Below are 15053 nucleotides of genomic sequence, written 5' to 3' on the forward strand. Positions count from 1 at the left end.
GTCAGGAACGTGACACACATTTTGTTGTGTTACAGCCTTTTTTATCTCTCACCCATCTGGACACAATACCCTACAATAACAAAGGGAAAACATGTTTTTAGAAATGTTTGCAAATGTATTAAAATGAAATATAGAAAATACTTTGAGTCTTTTTGTGTATGTCTCTAAGAGCTTTGCACACCTGTATTGTACAATATTTGCCCATTTATTATTTTGAAAATTCTTCAAGCTCAGCCAAGTTGATTGTTGATCATTGCTAGACAGTCATTTTCAGGACTTGCCATAGATCTTCAAGACGATTTAAGAAAAAACTGTAACTAGGCCACTCAGGAACATCCAACATTCTTTTTATACCAAAAAACTTCATAGTCCTTGCCAATGACAAGCTTACCCAATACATGATACAGCCACCACCATGCATGAAAATATGATGAGTGGTACTCAGTGATGTGTTGATTTGCCCCAAACACAACGCTTTGTATTCAGGAAAAAAAGTACATTTCTTTGCAACAAATGGGATGCATGTTTTGGAATATTTTATTTTTGTACAGGCTTTCTTCTTTTCACTCTGTCATTTAGGTTAGTATTGTGGAGTAACTACAATGTTGTTGGTCCATCCTCAGTTTTCTCATATCACAACCATTCATCTCTATAACTGTTTTAAAATCACCATTGGCATGGTGAAATCCCTGTTTCCTTCTTCTCCGGCAACTGAGTTAGGAAAGACGCCTGTATCTTTGTAGTGACTGGGTGTATTGCCCCAATTGACCTTTATAGATGACTTGTGTCTAATAGATGGCTATTGCCTTACCTAAATGTTATAAAAGCCAATCTAATGGCTTGTTAGACTATTTTGCAGGGAGCCTAGTATCTAAATGTTCCTCTGAATCCTCCCTTCACTAATTAGCCTACTATAATTGGTATGAAATATATTTCATACAATATACAGGCAAAATATTAGGCCTAACTGGCAGCAGTAGACTACCTGAGCTGTGTCAGTGTACGTAAATGTGTCTTTCTCCTTTTTCTTCCTACCTCGACTGCACTACAGCAGCTTATCTGCCATTTCTCACAGACAGAGCACTCAAACCAGCAGAACCTGAACTTGTAGCAAATAAATTGTTTAATTTCACACATTTAGCAGCATCAGCCTCAAGTGCTTTTTTTTGCTCTCTTACTTTTTAGGCAACACCTTTCCGTTTTGACTGAGTGACTGACACAGTGGCGATTTTAGCATATAAATCTTGGTGGGGCAAACCAATTGTTTTTTTAAATGCATGCCAGAAAAGCCACTACACAACACAACACTAAACAATACATGAATTGCACTATAACGGTGACAAACGGTGCCCACAACCTGTTAGGGCCTACATAAAACTGTCCCAACAGCAGAGCTTTATTTTCAGCACCATGTAGTGAATCCTTACCACTGCTACACCTGGTTATCAGCAGAGCCTTTTCTGGCAGGGAAAGAGTTTATTCAGCCTCGTTTACTGGCTGATATGGCTGACTTGCTTAAACAAATGTGTTTTTCTACTGACAATTGAGATATACAAACTAAGGCATAAGGGGATGACAAGCAGATCCAAGAGGCAATCCATAATTTTTGATTAGGACAATAATGAGCAAGTTAGGACAGACTTAGTCAATATAACTATTTGTTCAGCACTTTTGAAATGTACAGTGGCAGAATTCAGAACATGGGCCGTTCTTACAGTATTCTCCCTGTACATCAAGTCAGAACCGTAGGATAAATAAAGGGGGCATATAAGAAGACAATGAAAGCGCTTACAATATTTGATCATGTCATTTCTCTAAACGGGCTATAGGCTACATGTGCACCACCAAGTCAGAACAGTAGGCTAAATTATAAGGGGGAAAGTGACCAAATTATTAGGGTGAGTCACATGGGCTACTAACAGCTTACTACACAACATACACTTAGTATTACTTTGTTAGCTACAGTATGCATATCTCCATGGCATATTACATAATATATACAGCAGCATGCAATACCTTTTGGACTCACCTTGTTGTGCTGTGCCCACTTGAATAGGAAGATGGTGCGGCAGTCCTTCTTGTGGGCAAATTGTGTCATCAAACTTTGTCATCAAAGTGTGGCATTCTCTGGATTTTATGGCGCTTTCAAGACAACTGGGAACTCGGGGAAAAAAACAAAGGCGAATGATGACGTCAGTGGTCTTCAGGTCGGAGCTCTAGAAAGAGGCTTCAGTTCCCAACTTGCAAATCCGAGTTGGATGACCATTCAAAACGTTTTTTCCCAGTCGGGGCTTGTTTATTTTCGAGTTCCCAGTTGTCTTGAACTCACTGAAGTCTGATATTTCCCAGTTGCTAGTTTCCATTTGTTTTGAGAGCAGCAGAAGTCATGCTGGATTGATAGCATGGCCAATGTTTAATGTTTATACTTTTAAGCTTGGAAAAGAGACCCTTAAACCCAGACTTGGACCACACACCCACTCCACTGTATAGCAGGCTAGTGATTGCTTTGCAACACTTGCAGTTAGCAACTGATTCCTTCCAAACCACTCATTGTTGAATTTGCAATTTACAACTTGTGTAATGTTTATGTCCAATAGCCTATGAGCACCGTTAGGTTTTATCTATCATTTCTCTTCATATGACAACGATTGAGAAGGATTTTGGACTTGATTCATGAAGATAACGGCTAGCTTGCTAGCTAAGATTTTAAAAGTATGATGTTGACATGATCAGTTCCATCAAAGCTACGGTTGATATAATGTAATTTTATGTTGTTTTATCTGTGGCCAATGACCTTGAGCCTTAGTGGGCTTGAATTTTTGAGTTCTCCCTGTAGATTTTGCAGTGACGTAGTGTCCCCATGAGTGACAGAACGCTGAGCCAATCCTGGCACAACTATTTTATTTTATTTATTTAACCGTTATTTAACTAGGAAAGTCAGTTAAGAACAAATTCTTATTTACAATGACAGCCTACCCTGGCCAAACACGGACACCGCTGGGCCAATTGTGCACTGCCCTATGGGACTCCCAATCACAGCCAGATGTGATACAGCCTGGATTCAAACCAGGAATTGTAGTGATGCCTCTTGCACTGAGATGCAGTGCCTTAGACCGCTGCGCCACTAGAGAACATTACCAACCCCTACGCTCCGTATTTTCCACTGGCTGCCCCACCACGGCAGAAAGCACTGAGCTAGGCTGAAACACCAATCCGAAAACCGGGCCAGCCCATCTTGATAGGGGGGCCGGCCGTTGCCCACTGGTTAGCGAAACGCTCAAATATGGATGATTATGACAACATGACAATTATTACAAAGTCATTAAAAAAACTGGCTCATGGGCTCCTGGCCATGTCCATTTTTTAAAGTGTTATATGTATAAATGTTGGGTCCGGCCCTTCTGGCATTTACCAGAATTGTCAGATGGCCAATCCGCCTATGAACGGTAGTTAGAACGTTCATTGAGATATTTAGATAAGTCAGATCCACTTCAAATGAGTTCGTATCGACTACGATAATTTGCGATAGTAATTCCCCGGCCATTTATATCCTCTCATCCTTATCTTCCTCTTTCTCTCTCCCTCTCTTCTGCCCCTCTCTCTCTTGGTCCCCCCCCCTCCATCTCTCTCAGGTTCTCTATTGATCCCCAGTCAGATCCAGAGGCTCTGTTCCGTATCACCCCGGACAGCGGCCTCATCACCACGGCCATGGAGCTGGACCGCGAGCGCGAACAATGGCACAACATCACCGTCATCGCCACACAGAGAGGTCAGGGGGCACAATTTTGTCATCATTTAGGGCTAGGAGTTTTTCCCGATCACTTGATCTGACCAGGATTAACTCTACACTAGCTATAGTCTACCTTTTCACCCAAGTCATTACACCTATAAACCCTCATAAAATGAAGTCGTAGAGAGCTGAAATACAATACACTCCACTAAGCAGCTTTACTTGATATGTCTTGATGGCTTATATTAGCTACACAGTGCCAGTGGTACTAGCAGTAGCAGCACTGTAGTGCCCCAATGCTTCATTCGTGGTGATAGTAGCAGGGCTTATAGCAATGTTAGCACCGTGTGTGAAATTAGGGGGAATCAATGGAGGGCGACCACCTTGGATGGGAGACAACAGATCCTAATTAAACTACCATTTCCACCAGCTAAGAAAAATCCCAAATGAACCCCTTAAAGTCATATCAGTTAGTTGTAACACAGTAGTACCAACAGTAGTGGTTAGTGTGGTGACAGTGCTAGTCTTTATTTAGGCAGTGCTACTGGCCGGTGTGGCAGTGGGTCTTCAGTAGTTGTAATGCTGCTGCCAGAGTTGATTAATGAGCTCCATAGAGTAACCAGACCGTTGGAGGCGGTATCAGTATTGCTAACTGTCTCTTCTCTCAGTGGCCAGAGACAGCCTCTCTCCTCTGCTCTCATTGCCTGCCACTGCACTAGGAGCTCATTGCCTGCAATGTGGACCTAAGGCTTCCGTCCATAACATGGTGTTACTGCTCAGAGTGTGTGAACATAGTCCAAAGAGACTACCCAAAAATGTGTGTGTGTGTGTATACGGGCCGAAATCTGTGTGTGGACTCATGTGAGCAGTCCAAACTATGAGTCAGTGCCTTCCAAAGTGTGTGTGGGTGTGTGAATGCAGTGTGGACTCCGTCCCAATCCATTTAAACTGTGCCCTGATATAACTGCTTTGCATGACTGTCGGCTCTCCTTACGTGCATATTGTCATTGTTTGATGCTGAAGCTTTGAAAAGTCAGTTTGATGTGGAAAGAGAGCGATGGAGGCCCTAATTCCAACGCCCAATCTTAAAATATAACAATAACACCCAGATTCAGCCAGATTGATAAAACATCCCATGACAAATGCTATGTTTACTTTAGATTCAAACCAAATCTATTGAAGGCAACTATGTAAGCTAGGTCACGAGGACACCCTGGCGGATTGATCCGAAGAGTTGAGATGCGTTGGCCACTCTGCGGTCGTGAAATGCTCTCTGTAGTGACACAGATGTCCCTGGTTCCTCTCCCCCAGACAACCCCAGCCAGGTGTCCAGAGTGGTGGTTACCATAGAAACGCTGGATCTGAATGACAATGCTCCCGAGCTGGACAGAAAATACACAACAGCCATGTGTGACTCATCAGCCACCGGACAGGTCAGTCAGAGAGAGAGAGAGAGTGTGTGTGTGTGTGTGTGTGTGCTGGCGTGCATGTGTAAAAAGTCTTTGAATGTTCTTGTCGATTCCTTCGATCATTTAGTCCACGCTTCCGTCTTTCTGCCTCTATTTCTGTCTTGCTTTTTCCACATTGCCATGTTGTCTTTGTTCCAGTAATTTGTTGTCTTTGTCCATCTGTTCCTTCTATCTGTGTTTGTGTTTATTCCCACTTTTGTGTGCCTGTGTCTTTGTTGTTCTGTCTCACGATCTGCGAATCTACAGGAACCGTCTTGCAGGGAAGTAATCCATCAGCCAACTGTTGTATACTGAACAAAAATATAAGCGCAACATGTAAAGTGTTGGTCCCATGTTTCATGAGCTGAAATAAAATATCCCAGAAATGTTCCATACACACAGAAAACTTATTTCTCTCAAATTTGGGGCACACATTTCTTTGCATCCCTGTTAGTGAGCACTTCTCCTTTGCCAAGATAATCCATCCCCCTGACAGGTGTGGCATATCAAGAAACTGATTGAACAGTATGATCATTACACAGGTGCACCTTGTGCTGGGGACCATAAAATGCCACTCTAATGCAGTTTTGTCAGACAACACAATGCCAGAGATGTCTCAAGTTTTGAGGGAGAGTGCAATTGGCCTGCTGACTGCAAGAATGTCTACCTGAGCTGTTGCCAGATAATGTAATGTTAATTTCTCTACCATAAGCCACCTCCAATGTCATTTTAGAGAATTTGGCAGTACATCCGACCGGCCTCACAACCCCAGACCACGTGTATGGCGTTGTGTGGGCGAACGGTTTGCTGATGTCAACGTTGTGAACATAGTGCCCCATGGTGGCGGTGGGATTATGGTATGGGCAGGCATAAGCTACGGACAACGAACACAACAATGTCAATTTGAATGCACATACCGTGACGAGATCCTGAGGCCCGTTCTCGTGCCATCTATCCGCTGCCATCAAGTCATGTTTCAGCATGATAGTGCACGGCCCCATGTTGCAAGGATCTGTTCTAATTTCCTGGGACCTGTAAATGTCCCAGTACTTCCATGTATCATGCTGCATGAGGCAAATGATGGTCACCCCAGATACTGACTGGTTTTCTGATCCACGCCTCTACCTTTTTTCTAAGGTATCGCTGACCAACAGATGCAAATCTGTATTCCCAGTCATGTGAAATCCATAGATTAGGGCCTAATGAATTTATTTCAATTGACTGATTTCCTTATATGAACTGTAACTCAGTAAAATCTTTGAAATTGTTCCATTTATTTTTGTTCAGTAATGGATCTGAAAATATATGTATTTTTTTTATAAAGACATTAAAACAGAGAAAATAAAGTTTATATTGTATAAACCCTTTCAAAATGAGAGCCCTGGCTACTGCATAACTCAGAAACTTTCTAACATCTTATTCCTGGTCTGAATCACTGCACTAGCACTAATGCACTCTAAAGTCCATTAAAGAGGTATGTTGTATTGCCTGTTCTCCACAGGCAGTATTTTAAGAGAGTCCCAATGGTTTAAACTGAGATAATATTCACTAGATCGAATAAGATAATTTATTTTCTAAGTGCATCTCCACAGTCGGGAACCCAGGCTTAGTAGATTGTATACGGAAAGCCAACCCAGTCATTCCCTACTCTGTTATGGCTAGATATACTTTAATTACTTCCTACTTGGTATTAAAGGTTTTATCTTGCAGAGTCTGTTTGTTTTGATTAGGTAAATGCTGAACTCTTGCGCAGGGATGTGGGCGGTAGTTAAAGGAATACGTTGTTACAAAGTACTCTTTCTCAATCTCTATTATTTTTCTCATATCCCCCTCCTATCTCTTCTACCTCTTCTGCTATCTATCTTTCTATTTTCTCTTTCTTTTCTTGTCTGTGTGTCTCTCTCTCTCCGACCTCCCCCTCCCCCATCCTCCCTCCCAATCGTTCCTCCTCTGTGTCTGGTCTCACACTCTCTCTTATCTCTTCCATTCAGGTGGTGCAGGTGTTGCGTGCGATTGATAGAGATGAGGGAGGGAACGACAGCGCTGTCTATTTCAGCATCCCTCCAGAGTCCAGCGTCGCCCTCAACTTCAGCATCAGGGACAGTGGAGGTGTATATAGTCTCTCTCCCTTTCTTTCTCGACGTCTCTCTCTCACACACACGTCCCATCTCGCTCCCCCCTCTCTGTCTGGCCCCCTCTCTTTCACACACACTCCTCTCCCCCCTCTTCTCTCTCTGTCTCTACCTATCGCCTCTACCATCCATCTCACAGCCTCCGTGCCTTCAAATGTTTACACCTTTTATCCTCCTCCCCTTTTGTTTCCCCTGTTGTTTACCTTTGCCTCTACTCCACATCCATCTTTTCCCAATGCTTTCAGACACATCCTCTGCGGGAAGCTGTGGGAATAACATTATATAGTAGAGATTTCTTTCAATTAAATTCAGTTGTGTTACTTGTGTTTTTTTTACCCCTCTAATGTTGTATTTCCCTCTGTCTCGCTCTCTTCCTCCAGGCCCCACCGCCACCCTGTTGCTCTTGTCGCCCCTGCAGCCCCTCTCCCGCTCCTCCTCCTCCTCCCTCACGCTGCACGTCCCCCTGGTACTAAGGGACGGGACATCTGGCCTGACCTCCACCGGGACGGTCACCGTGTCCGTCTGCCCCTGCCTGAGAGGAGGGGCCCGGGCTGGGGAGAAGGAGAGGCAGGAGAGGCAGACGGAGGGAGACTGGGAGTGGGAGAGAGAGACGGTGTGTGTCCCCCAGCAGTCCACCTCTCCTTCCCCTGGGCTTAGCACCGCCGCCCTGCTGGCCATCCTGGCCTGTGTTGCTACTCTGCTGGGTAAATATACTCAATCCTGGGCTCAGAGACCCAGATCCACAGGGTGTGCACTGCAGGCTTTCATTACATCACACTAGCACACCTTATCCAACCAATCAAGACTTGATGATTAGTTGGTTAGTTACTTTACTGGGAAACACAAACCTAATTTACATCAAATTGGATTGGAATTTTACTGGGAATGACCTCCTGAATGCCTACGTCATTCCAATTCCAATGTGACTGGGGTAGTACAGTACACATTGTATCTATGTCTGACTGGCTGTGGCTCTAAGTCAATTACTGATTTTAGCATGCAGGGCAGAGATATGCTATACCAACACTCTAAACTGCCCCTTCCAGTGTTTGTTTACTCTCTCTCTCCCTCCCCACCTCCCACCCCCAGCGGTCAGTGCCTTGTCCCTGTCCCTCCGTCGTCAGAAGCGGGACTCTCTGTCCCCCCTGGAGGAGGACGATGTGCGGGAGAACATCATCACCTACGACGACGAGGGTGGGGGTGAGGCCGACACAGCCGCCTTCGACATTGCAGCGCTCCAGAGCGCCCCCCACAGCTCACGCAGGGTATACCGCACCCTGGACAGCAGGAACATGTGAGTGTGTGTTTCATTGAAAGCTGTACTGGGAAGAAACACAGGCAGACAAAACTCCAGTCCTCAAGAGTTCTCAGGAGTCTCGCTAAGACTGTATTGATCCATTTAGATCAGTTATTGCCTCAAAACGAATAAACCTCTTATCTAAAAACATGGTCTATTGTGCTGAGTGATTTATGTCTATGTTATGTTATCCCTCAATGGTATTTGTTTCTGTGTAAAGCTGCTATAACATGTAGTCTAGCCTTGTCACACCCTATCTTCTATCCCCCAGACGCTACTCCCAGCACGTCCAGGACAAAGCCCAGTCTTACAGCTGGGCCCAGAACCCAACTCTGGACCCGGCCTACTCCGGCCCTGGAGGGCCCATGTACGGCCGCCTCTGCTACAGCAGCCATACCCTACCTGTTCTCCGACGTACTCCAGGGAGCCAGTTTGAGCCGGGCCTGGCTGAGCTGGCCTACCGCTTCCCTGGGGGCCAGCCGGACCACTCGTTGGTCATCCAGAATCAGGGGGCCATGGTGGGGGCCCTGGAGCCAGGGGGCATGTACATAGGCCCGGCTGAAATGAGCAGCAGAGAGAGCAGAGACGGAACAGGCCCACAGAGCGGGGTTAGCACCTCAGATGGAGGGACACCGCGGACCAATGACAGCCAGGAGAGAGGCGGCGGGGGAGCTATGAGCAACTGTACCGAGAACAGCAGTGAGCAGCAGAGCCAAAGTCAGGACTCAGTGGACTTGGTAAGAGACACACTGTATATCACAATCAGTGAATAGATGTTATCATTTGGTATGCTTATTGCACTGCTGATTGAACAGGATTCTGAGGGGAGATTATGATAAATGTTTATTTTTTATATTTTGATTTAAGAAGCTTTCTGTCCTTCTTTCCTTTTTTAACGTTTTGTCTCTTGATTTTCTCCTCCTTCTTCATCCTCCTCTCACAGTGCACTACTAGCTCTTTCTAGCGCTCAATTAACCTCTGCTGCTTCTCTTACCTTCTCAGCTCTGTTCTCTCGTCTGTCTATTCTTCCTCTGTCTCTCTGCCTTTCGCTTTCTTCCTTCACGGCATCTCCTTTCTCTCCCTCATCTCCCTTATCTCCCTGTTTCTTTCTTTTGGCCTTTTACTTACGCTCCGGCTATCTGCTTTAATTATTTCTCCAATTCATCTCTCCGTTCGTTCCCTTACAATTCTCTCTCCTCTCAACCGCAATATCACATCTTGTTATCCTTTATCTTCTACTTCCACTTAACAGCGCTGTTCCCTTGCCCTGCCCCTGTCCCTGACTGACCCTCCTCCCCGTCCCCTGCAGGTCCAGTCTGAGACCCTCCCCCGGGAGAGGGAGCACAGCCTGGTCCTGACCCGCTCTGGCTCCGTGATTGGCCAGGGAGGTGCCTGGGTGTGTGACTCGGCCACCCTGCCCATGGCGGGCCGCAGAGCCTCCCGCGCAGGCCTCTCCCCCAAACGCACCGGCTCCGGCTTAGCTGAAGGAGGTTCCTCTGGTGGGGGAGGTGGAGGCCCTGGGGCGAACGGCCCAGACAGCAAGTCTCAGCAATCAGCCGCCCGCAACTACACCAGTGTCCTGCAGGGGGAGGCAGCGGGACAGAGGCAGGACTACCCTGGGAGCCTGGGGAGGGGAGGGCTGGAGATTGGCAGCAACTTTGTGGTGGCCAGGCCGGACAGGGAGGGCGGAGGGATATCTCTGACTGGCACTTCTTGCGGGGGGATGTACCCAGAAGGGTTCATGGCTGACTGGCGGGACAGGGTGGGTATTGGGGCATACATTTTAGGAAGAAGGGATATGACCCCCCAGATGCTGCCTTTCCCAGGGCAGGCCAGGGGCGCATATGGGGGCATCATGGGGTATGGGGCAGGGTGGGTCCCAGGGATAGAGGCGGGGAGAGGGGGTCCAGTACCAGGTGGTCACTCCTTGGCCCTCAGGGTGGGTGAATTCCTCCGCCTTCGTCTGGCTCAGGTCACCTTTGACCCCTCGCAGCCTCCCTATGATTCAGTGCAGGTGTACGGGCTGGAGGGCACAGGGTCACGTGCAGGCTCCCTCAGTTCGCTGGAGAGTGAGGGAGAGAAGGATGCAGAGAAGGAGGAGTGGGGAGGAGGACTGGAGGAGTGGGGTCCGCAATTTCAGGAGCTAGCCAAGCTGTTCCGAGATAGGGAGAAAGAAAAACAAGAGGAGGAGGATGGGGAGGGAGGGGTAGAGAACAACAAAAAAGAGGCTGAAAAAGAGGAGGGGCAGAAAGAGGAGCAGTCTGGAGATGAGGGGAAAGACAGAGAGGGAGAAGAAAAAAAGGAGAGAGAATGAGGGAAGGGTGGAAGAATGATTAAAAGGCAAGCAGAGTTAGAATAATGGGAAGAGAAGTTAAAGGAGAGAGAGATGAAGAGGGAGAGTAATAAAAAGAGACAGATAAAAATGAGCCCAGGGAAGCAAGGGCAGGGGAGGGAGTGATTGATGTAATTTAAAGCAATAAGTGGTGAAAGGCTGATATGTGTGAGCACAGATACTGAGACAATGTGCATGATGTTTCGCCACTAAACAGCAACAATTTGTTAAGTGGTCTGGACAAAGAGAAACAACCTAGACATCCAAGACAGGATTTTCATTCAGCTCTACATCTATAGAAAGAGGAGAGAGGGAGTGAGCGAATGTGTTTCTTTGTTTGCGTGTGTGGGATGAGGGTGTGTACGTGAGAGAGAGAAATTGGAAACAAATTATTTTTTTGGGGGGGGGGGTGATGTGCAAGCAAGACAAAACATTCAACAAGGAAGTATGGAAAATTAGGGTACCACACAGAGGAGAAAGGGATATAAGATGAACAAGACAGAGGGATAGAGAAGAAAGACAAAGCAGGAGAGAGAGAGAGGAAGCGAGATGATTGTGCAGAAGCTGTTGCATTTACACCATCCGCAGAGGCAAAAAAAGTGAATAATTCAACTCACTACTTCATTCCAAATAAAAAACGATTAATCATTTAAATCTCTGAAAAAGTCGTATCACCGGAAAATACACATTGTGAGAAGAAAAAAAGGGATATGATATTCCCAGGCTTAGCTGAGTGTTGTTGTGTTTACAAACACAGGCTAGACATTTTTTAACATGTTTCTTTTCTTTGTGAAGCTTGCATTCAATTGCCACACTCTATTGCACAGAAAAGCTACCATTCCCCCTGTCACAAGGGGATTTATGGCTGAATTAAGATGAAATTGTCAACCCTGTTACAGGCAACTCTGTTACAGTCAACCCTGTTACGATCAAACGTGTTACTTTATTTGGAACTTAATAGGCACTTACTATAGTTATTTTTTTTATTAATCTCTTGAGATGGGAAAACAACATGTTTTTTATTAAGATGAAAAAAATCTCTATTTAGGTGGAATCAAAGTTTATTATGACCAAGTTCCACTTCTCAAAAGGCACCGAAATGATGGAATGACCCACACACCCACACACACTAAAGACTAATTTGTGTTATCAGGCATTGATTGTATAATAAATCACTAAAGCAAAAGTATTAACAAGATGCATTGAATCTATGTATGAATCTAATAAACCTCTTCTAAATCGATTATTTTACTGTATGTACGGAGGAGAGGAGAGACATGACTATTTTTTATGCAAAACCTCCATCTATTCAATCAACATGTCTTGAGGACCAAGTCTGCATGATTTGAGAACAATCTCAACCAATCTCAACCACCTATTCACACTCTGAAAACGCTTAACCGTCCAATCCATAACTTCCATTTATCAGTGAAGTGTCAGAATGAAAACCAGCAGACCCAGCGAACAGAAACAACTGGGCTCCGCCCGTAATGGTCAAAGGTTAGAGGTCAATTTAAGAATGAGCTGGGTTTTCAGCTGGAATGCACTTTTATACTGTGTGGCGTTCAATACTAGACAATGAATAATGTCAGACAATAACTACTGTTCTACTGTATGTACATGCATTTGTAAATATCAGTGAATACCATTGTTAAAAGAGAAGATAATTGTTCAAAAAATTTAAGTGGAAAAACTGTCACATTTGAACAGAGCACTGTTGGGACATCTTAGACCTGGCCTAGATTCATATTTCAACTGGACTTGATTTACCTGACCTGAACTAAACTAGCACAATGTACTTTACATTAGGACAGACCAGAATATTGTGTGCCTAACACAACATTATTGTGGAAAAGCCAAGTATTTAAATATGTCTTTAACCTGGCAAAAAGTGTTGTACAGAACATGCGCACTCAATTACTTGTGAGGTACTCTTCTTCATCAGCCATGTATCTGACTAGAACTAGAAGCCTGGCATGCAAGGTTATGTGAGGTAGCTTTCTAAGCCAGAATTTCGATTAATTCAGTTTCCATTGAAAACCATTAAACTGTACCATGGAAACTGCCCTATGCTGTACTCTATTCTCCATTGCAATTGTCACAACCCATCTGGTGAATTGACTGGAGCTGTAATGGAACTGACCCCAAAGAATACATATATAGCTATTGCTCAGTGTTCCCGTAAAATGTTCCACATTTTACAGGGACACGAGGCAGCATATAGAGACTCCTGTCAGCTCAGACTTTATGTGCCATGCCCAAAAGTTGTGCACTGTTAACTTAACATTGGCTCAGATTGTGACCAACCCCTAGTGAAAAGAGAAAGTCTACACAATCACCATAAGAGTCCACCATCACACTGTGTCACTGTGTAAGGTCCTGTTGAAATACTTTTTAAAAACTCACCCTTCCTCTCTCCATTCCTTGGAGTTATCACTGATTTGACAAGTCAAAGCTATGAAAGGGAACCCTTCCTTTCACCTATCAAATTGTGTTAGATCAGTGATTATTACTTTGAGAATGGGCGGAAGCAGGCATGCGTTTCGAATGTATTCAAATAGGGCCAAAGACTTGACTGGACCCTGCCAGGACTACTGTAGTAGTGCACAATCTCTGGGGGGGGGGGGAGCGGGACCCTGGAGAACGCATGGTCTGACCAGGTCAAACTCCAGCCCTGATATGGCTAGCCTCCATAGTATTGTATAGTCTCGACACCATAGTGGAGGCTATAGAGCAGGATTATTCAACTCTTACCCTACGAGGTCCGGAACCTGCTGGTTTTCTGTTCTATCTGATAATGAATTGCCCAGGTCTACATTAGTCCCTGATTAGAGGGGAACAATGAAAAACACAGTGGAACTGGCTTAGAGGTCCAGAGTTGAGTTTGAGGACTATAGAGTTTAGCCATATCAGGGCTAGTCAAGCCCTATTCACAGGGAATAACCACATACACCTGTAAAACACCCTCACATACGCTGTGGAATATGTTATGTAGTTCACACCTATAAATATAGATAATGTAATATATGTGTGTGTCGTAATTATAAACTGATTGGTGCATCATCTACTGTGGAATAATGACTTATGTCCCCCGAAACATGGTTAGCCAGCGCCGATTGGCTCTTGGTGTTTTGCTTGTGCTGATTGGTCTAAATCAGAGTGATGCTCCAGCTGATTGATCTGTAGATGGCGAGGCCTTGGCTTGTAGTGCCACCGTCACTTAACTACTTGATTGAACTGATTATGTCACCTCCGGAGGAAAGGAATCCAAACACCAAATTGGTCCAATCAAAGGCATGATTAGTTGAATCAGTCGCTTCCTGTCACGGGGGCACTCCAGGACCGGGGTTTCCCATTCCTGGTCAACCCCCCCACACTTTAGTCAGAGAGGAAAGTGAGATTGACAGGAGATTTATCAAACCATTTACCCACGCAATTAAATGCAAATGAAAATACACTGCATTTAATGGCAGGTCCTGACATGCTTTACATGTTGTGTTTCAGGGGTGTGTGGTTATATTCTGTGTGTGTTCTGGAGGGTAGAAGGTCATGAACTTTGAACGCCACCAGACGACCCCAGGTTCAGTCTCCCTTTGGGACTTCATCACTCCTGCACGATGTTGATCAAATTCCAAGATGGCGTGCTGAATAAAGTAAATGTATTTATTATGTTGTATTTTTCCTTTTATTTTTTGTAAATTTGAATAAAAAATAATATGTTTTAAAGAGATGTCACACTTGGCAGGTGGTCTTTTCTTATTCGTCTCTCCAATGAAACAATCTCACTTATCAATTGTATGTTAACTTTGAATGTTGTGTGTGTGTGTGTGTATGCACACACGTAGGTTTGCGGGTGGGTTACCCACGTAAAACAAATACTACAGCTTGCTATAGAATACTATAGTACTTACTATATAATTATGTAGTAAACTGTATTATACTGTAGTAGTATCCCTCGATTGTGTAGTGCTTACTATAGAACTTTGTGCTATACAGTGTAATTTATTTTATTTAACCTTTATTTTAACAAGGGAGACATATTGTAACCTATATGCTAGGAGTCAGGAAGCAGGTGCAGAAGGTGAGTTTAATAATGAGAATAAGCAGATAAACA

General features: G+C 44.7%; 1 protein-coding gene across 8 annotated transcripts in view; it reads left to right on the forward strand.

Moving 5' to 3' along the window:
• The window catches only part of LOC129824266 (desmocollin-1), a 137196-nt gene extending 122527 nt beyond the window's left edge, over window positions 1–14669 (forward strand). For 7 of the 8 annotated variants that reach the window (XM_055883780.1, XM_055883784.1, XM_055883779.1 and 4 more), the window contains 7 exons: window positions 3633–3769; window positions 5042–5163; window positions 7170–7287; window positions 7691–8014; window positions 8400–8604; window positions 8879–9344; window positions 9917–14669. In XM_055883780.1, coding sequence (XP_055739755.1) covers window positions 3633–3769; window positions 5042–5163; window positions 7170–7287; window positions 7691–8014; window positions 8400–8604; window positions 8879–9344; window positions 9917–10921 — 2377 coding nt within the window. In that variant the 3' untranslated portion in view covers window positions 10922–14669. The other variant, XM_055883787.1, reaches the window with a different exon arrangement.
• The last annotated feature ends 384 nt before the right edge of the window (window positions 14670–15053 follow it).

Source organism: Salvelinus fontinalis, chromosome 26, assembly GCF_029448725.1.
Source record: "Salvelinus fontinalis isolate EN_2023a chromosome 26, ASM2944872v1, whole genome shotgun sequence".
NCBI classification, from domain to species: Eukaryota; Metazoa; Chordata; class Actinopteri; order Salmoniformes; family Salmonidae; genus Salvelinus; species Salvelinus fontinalis.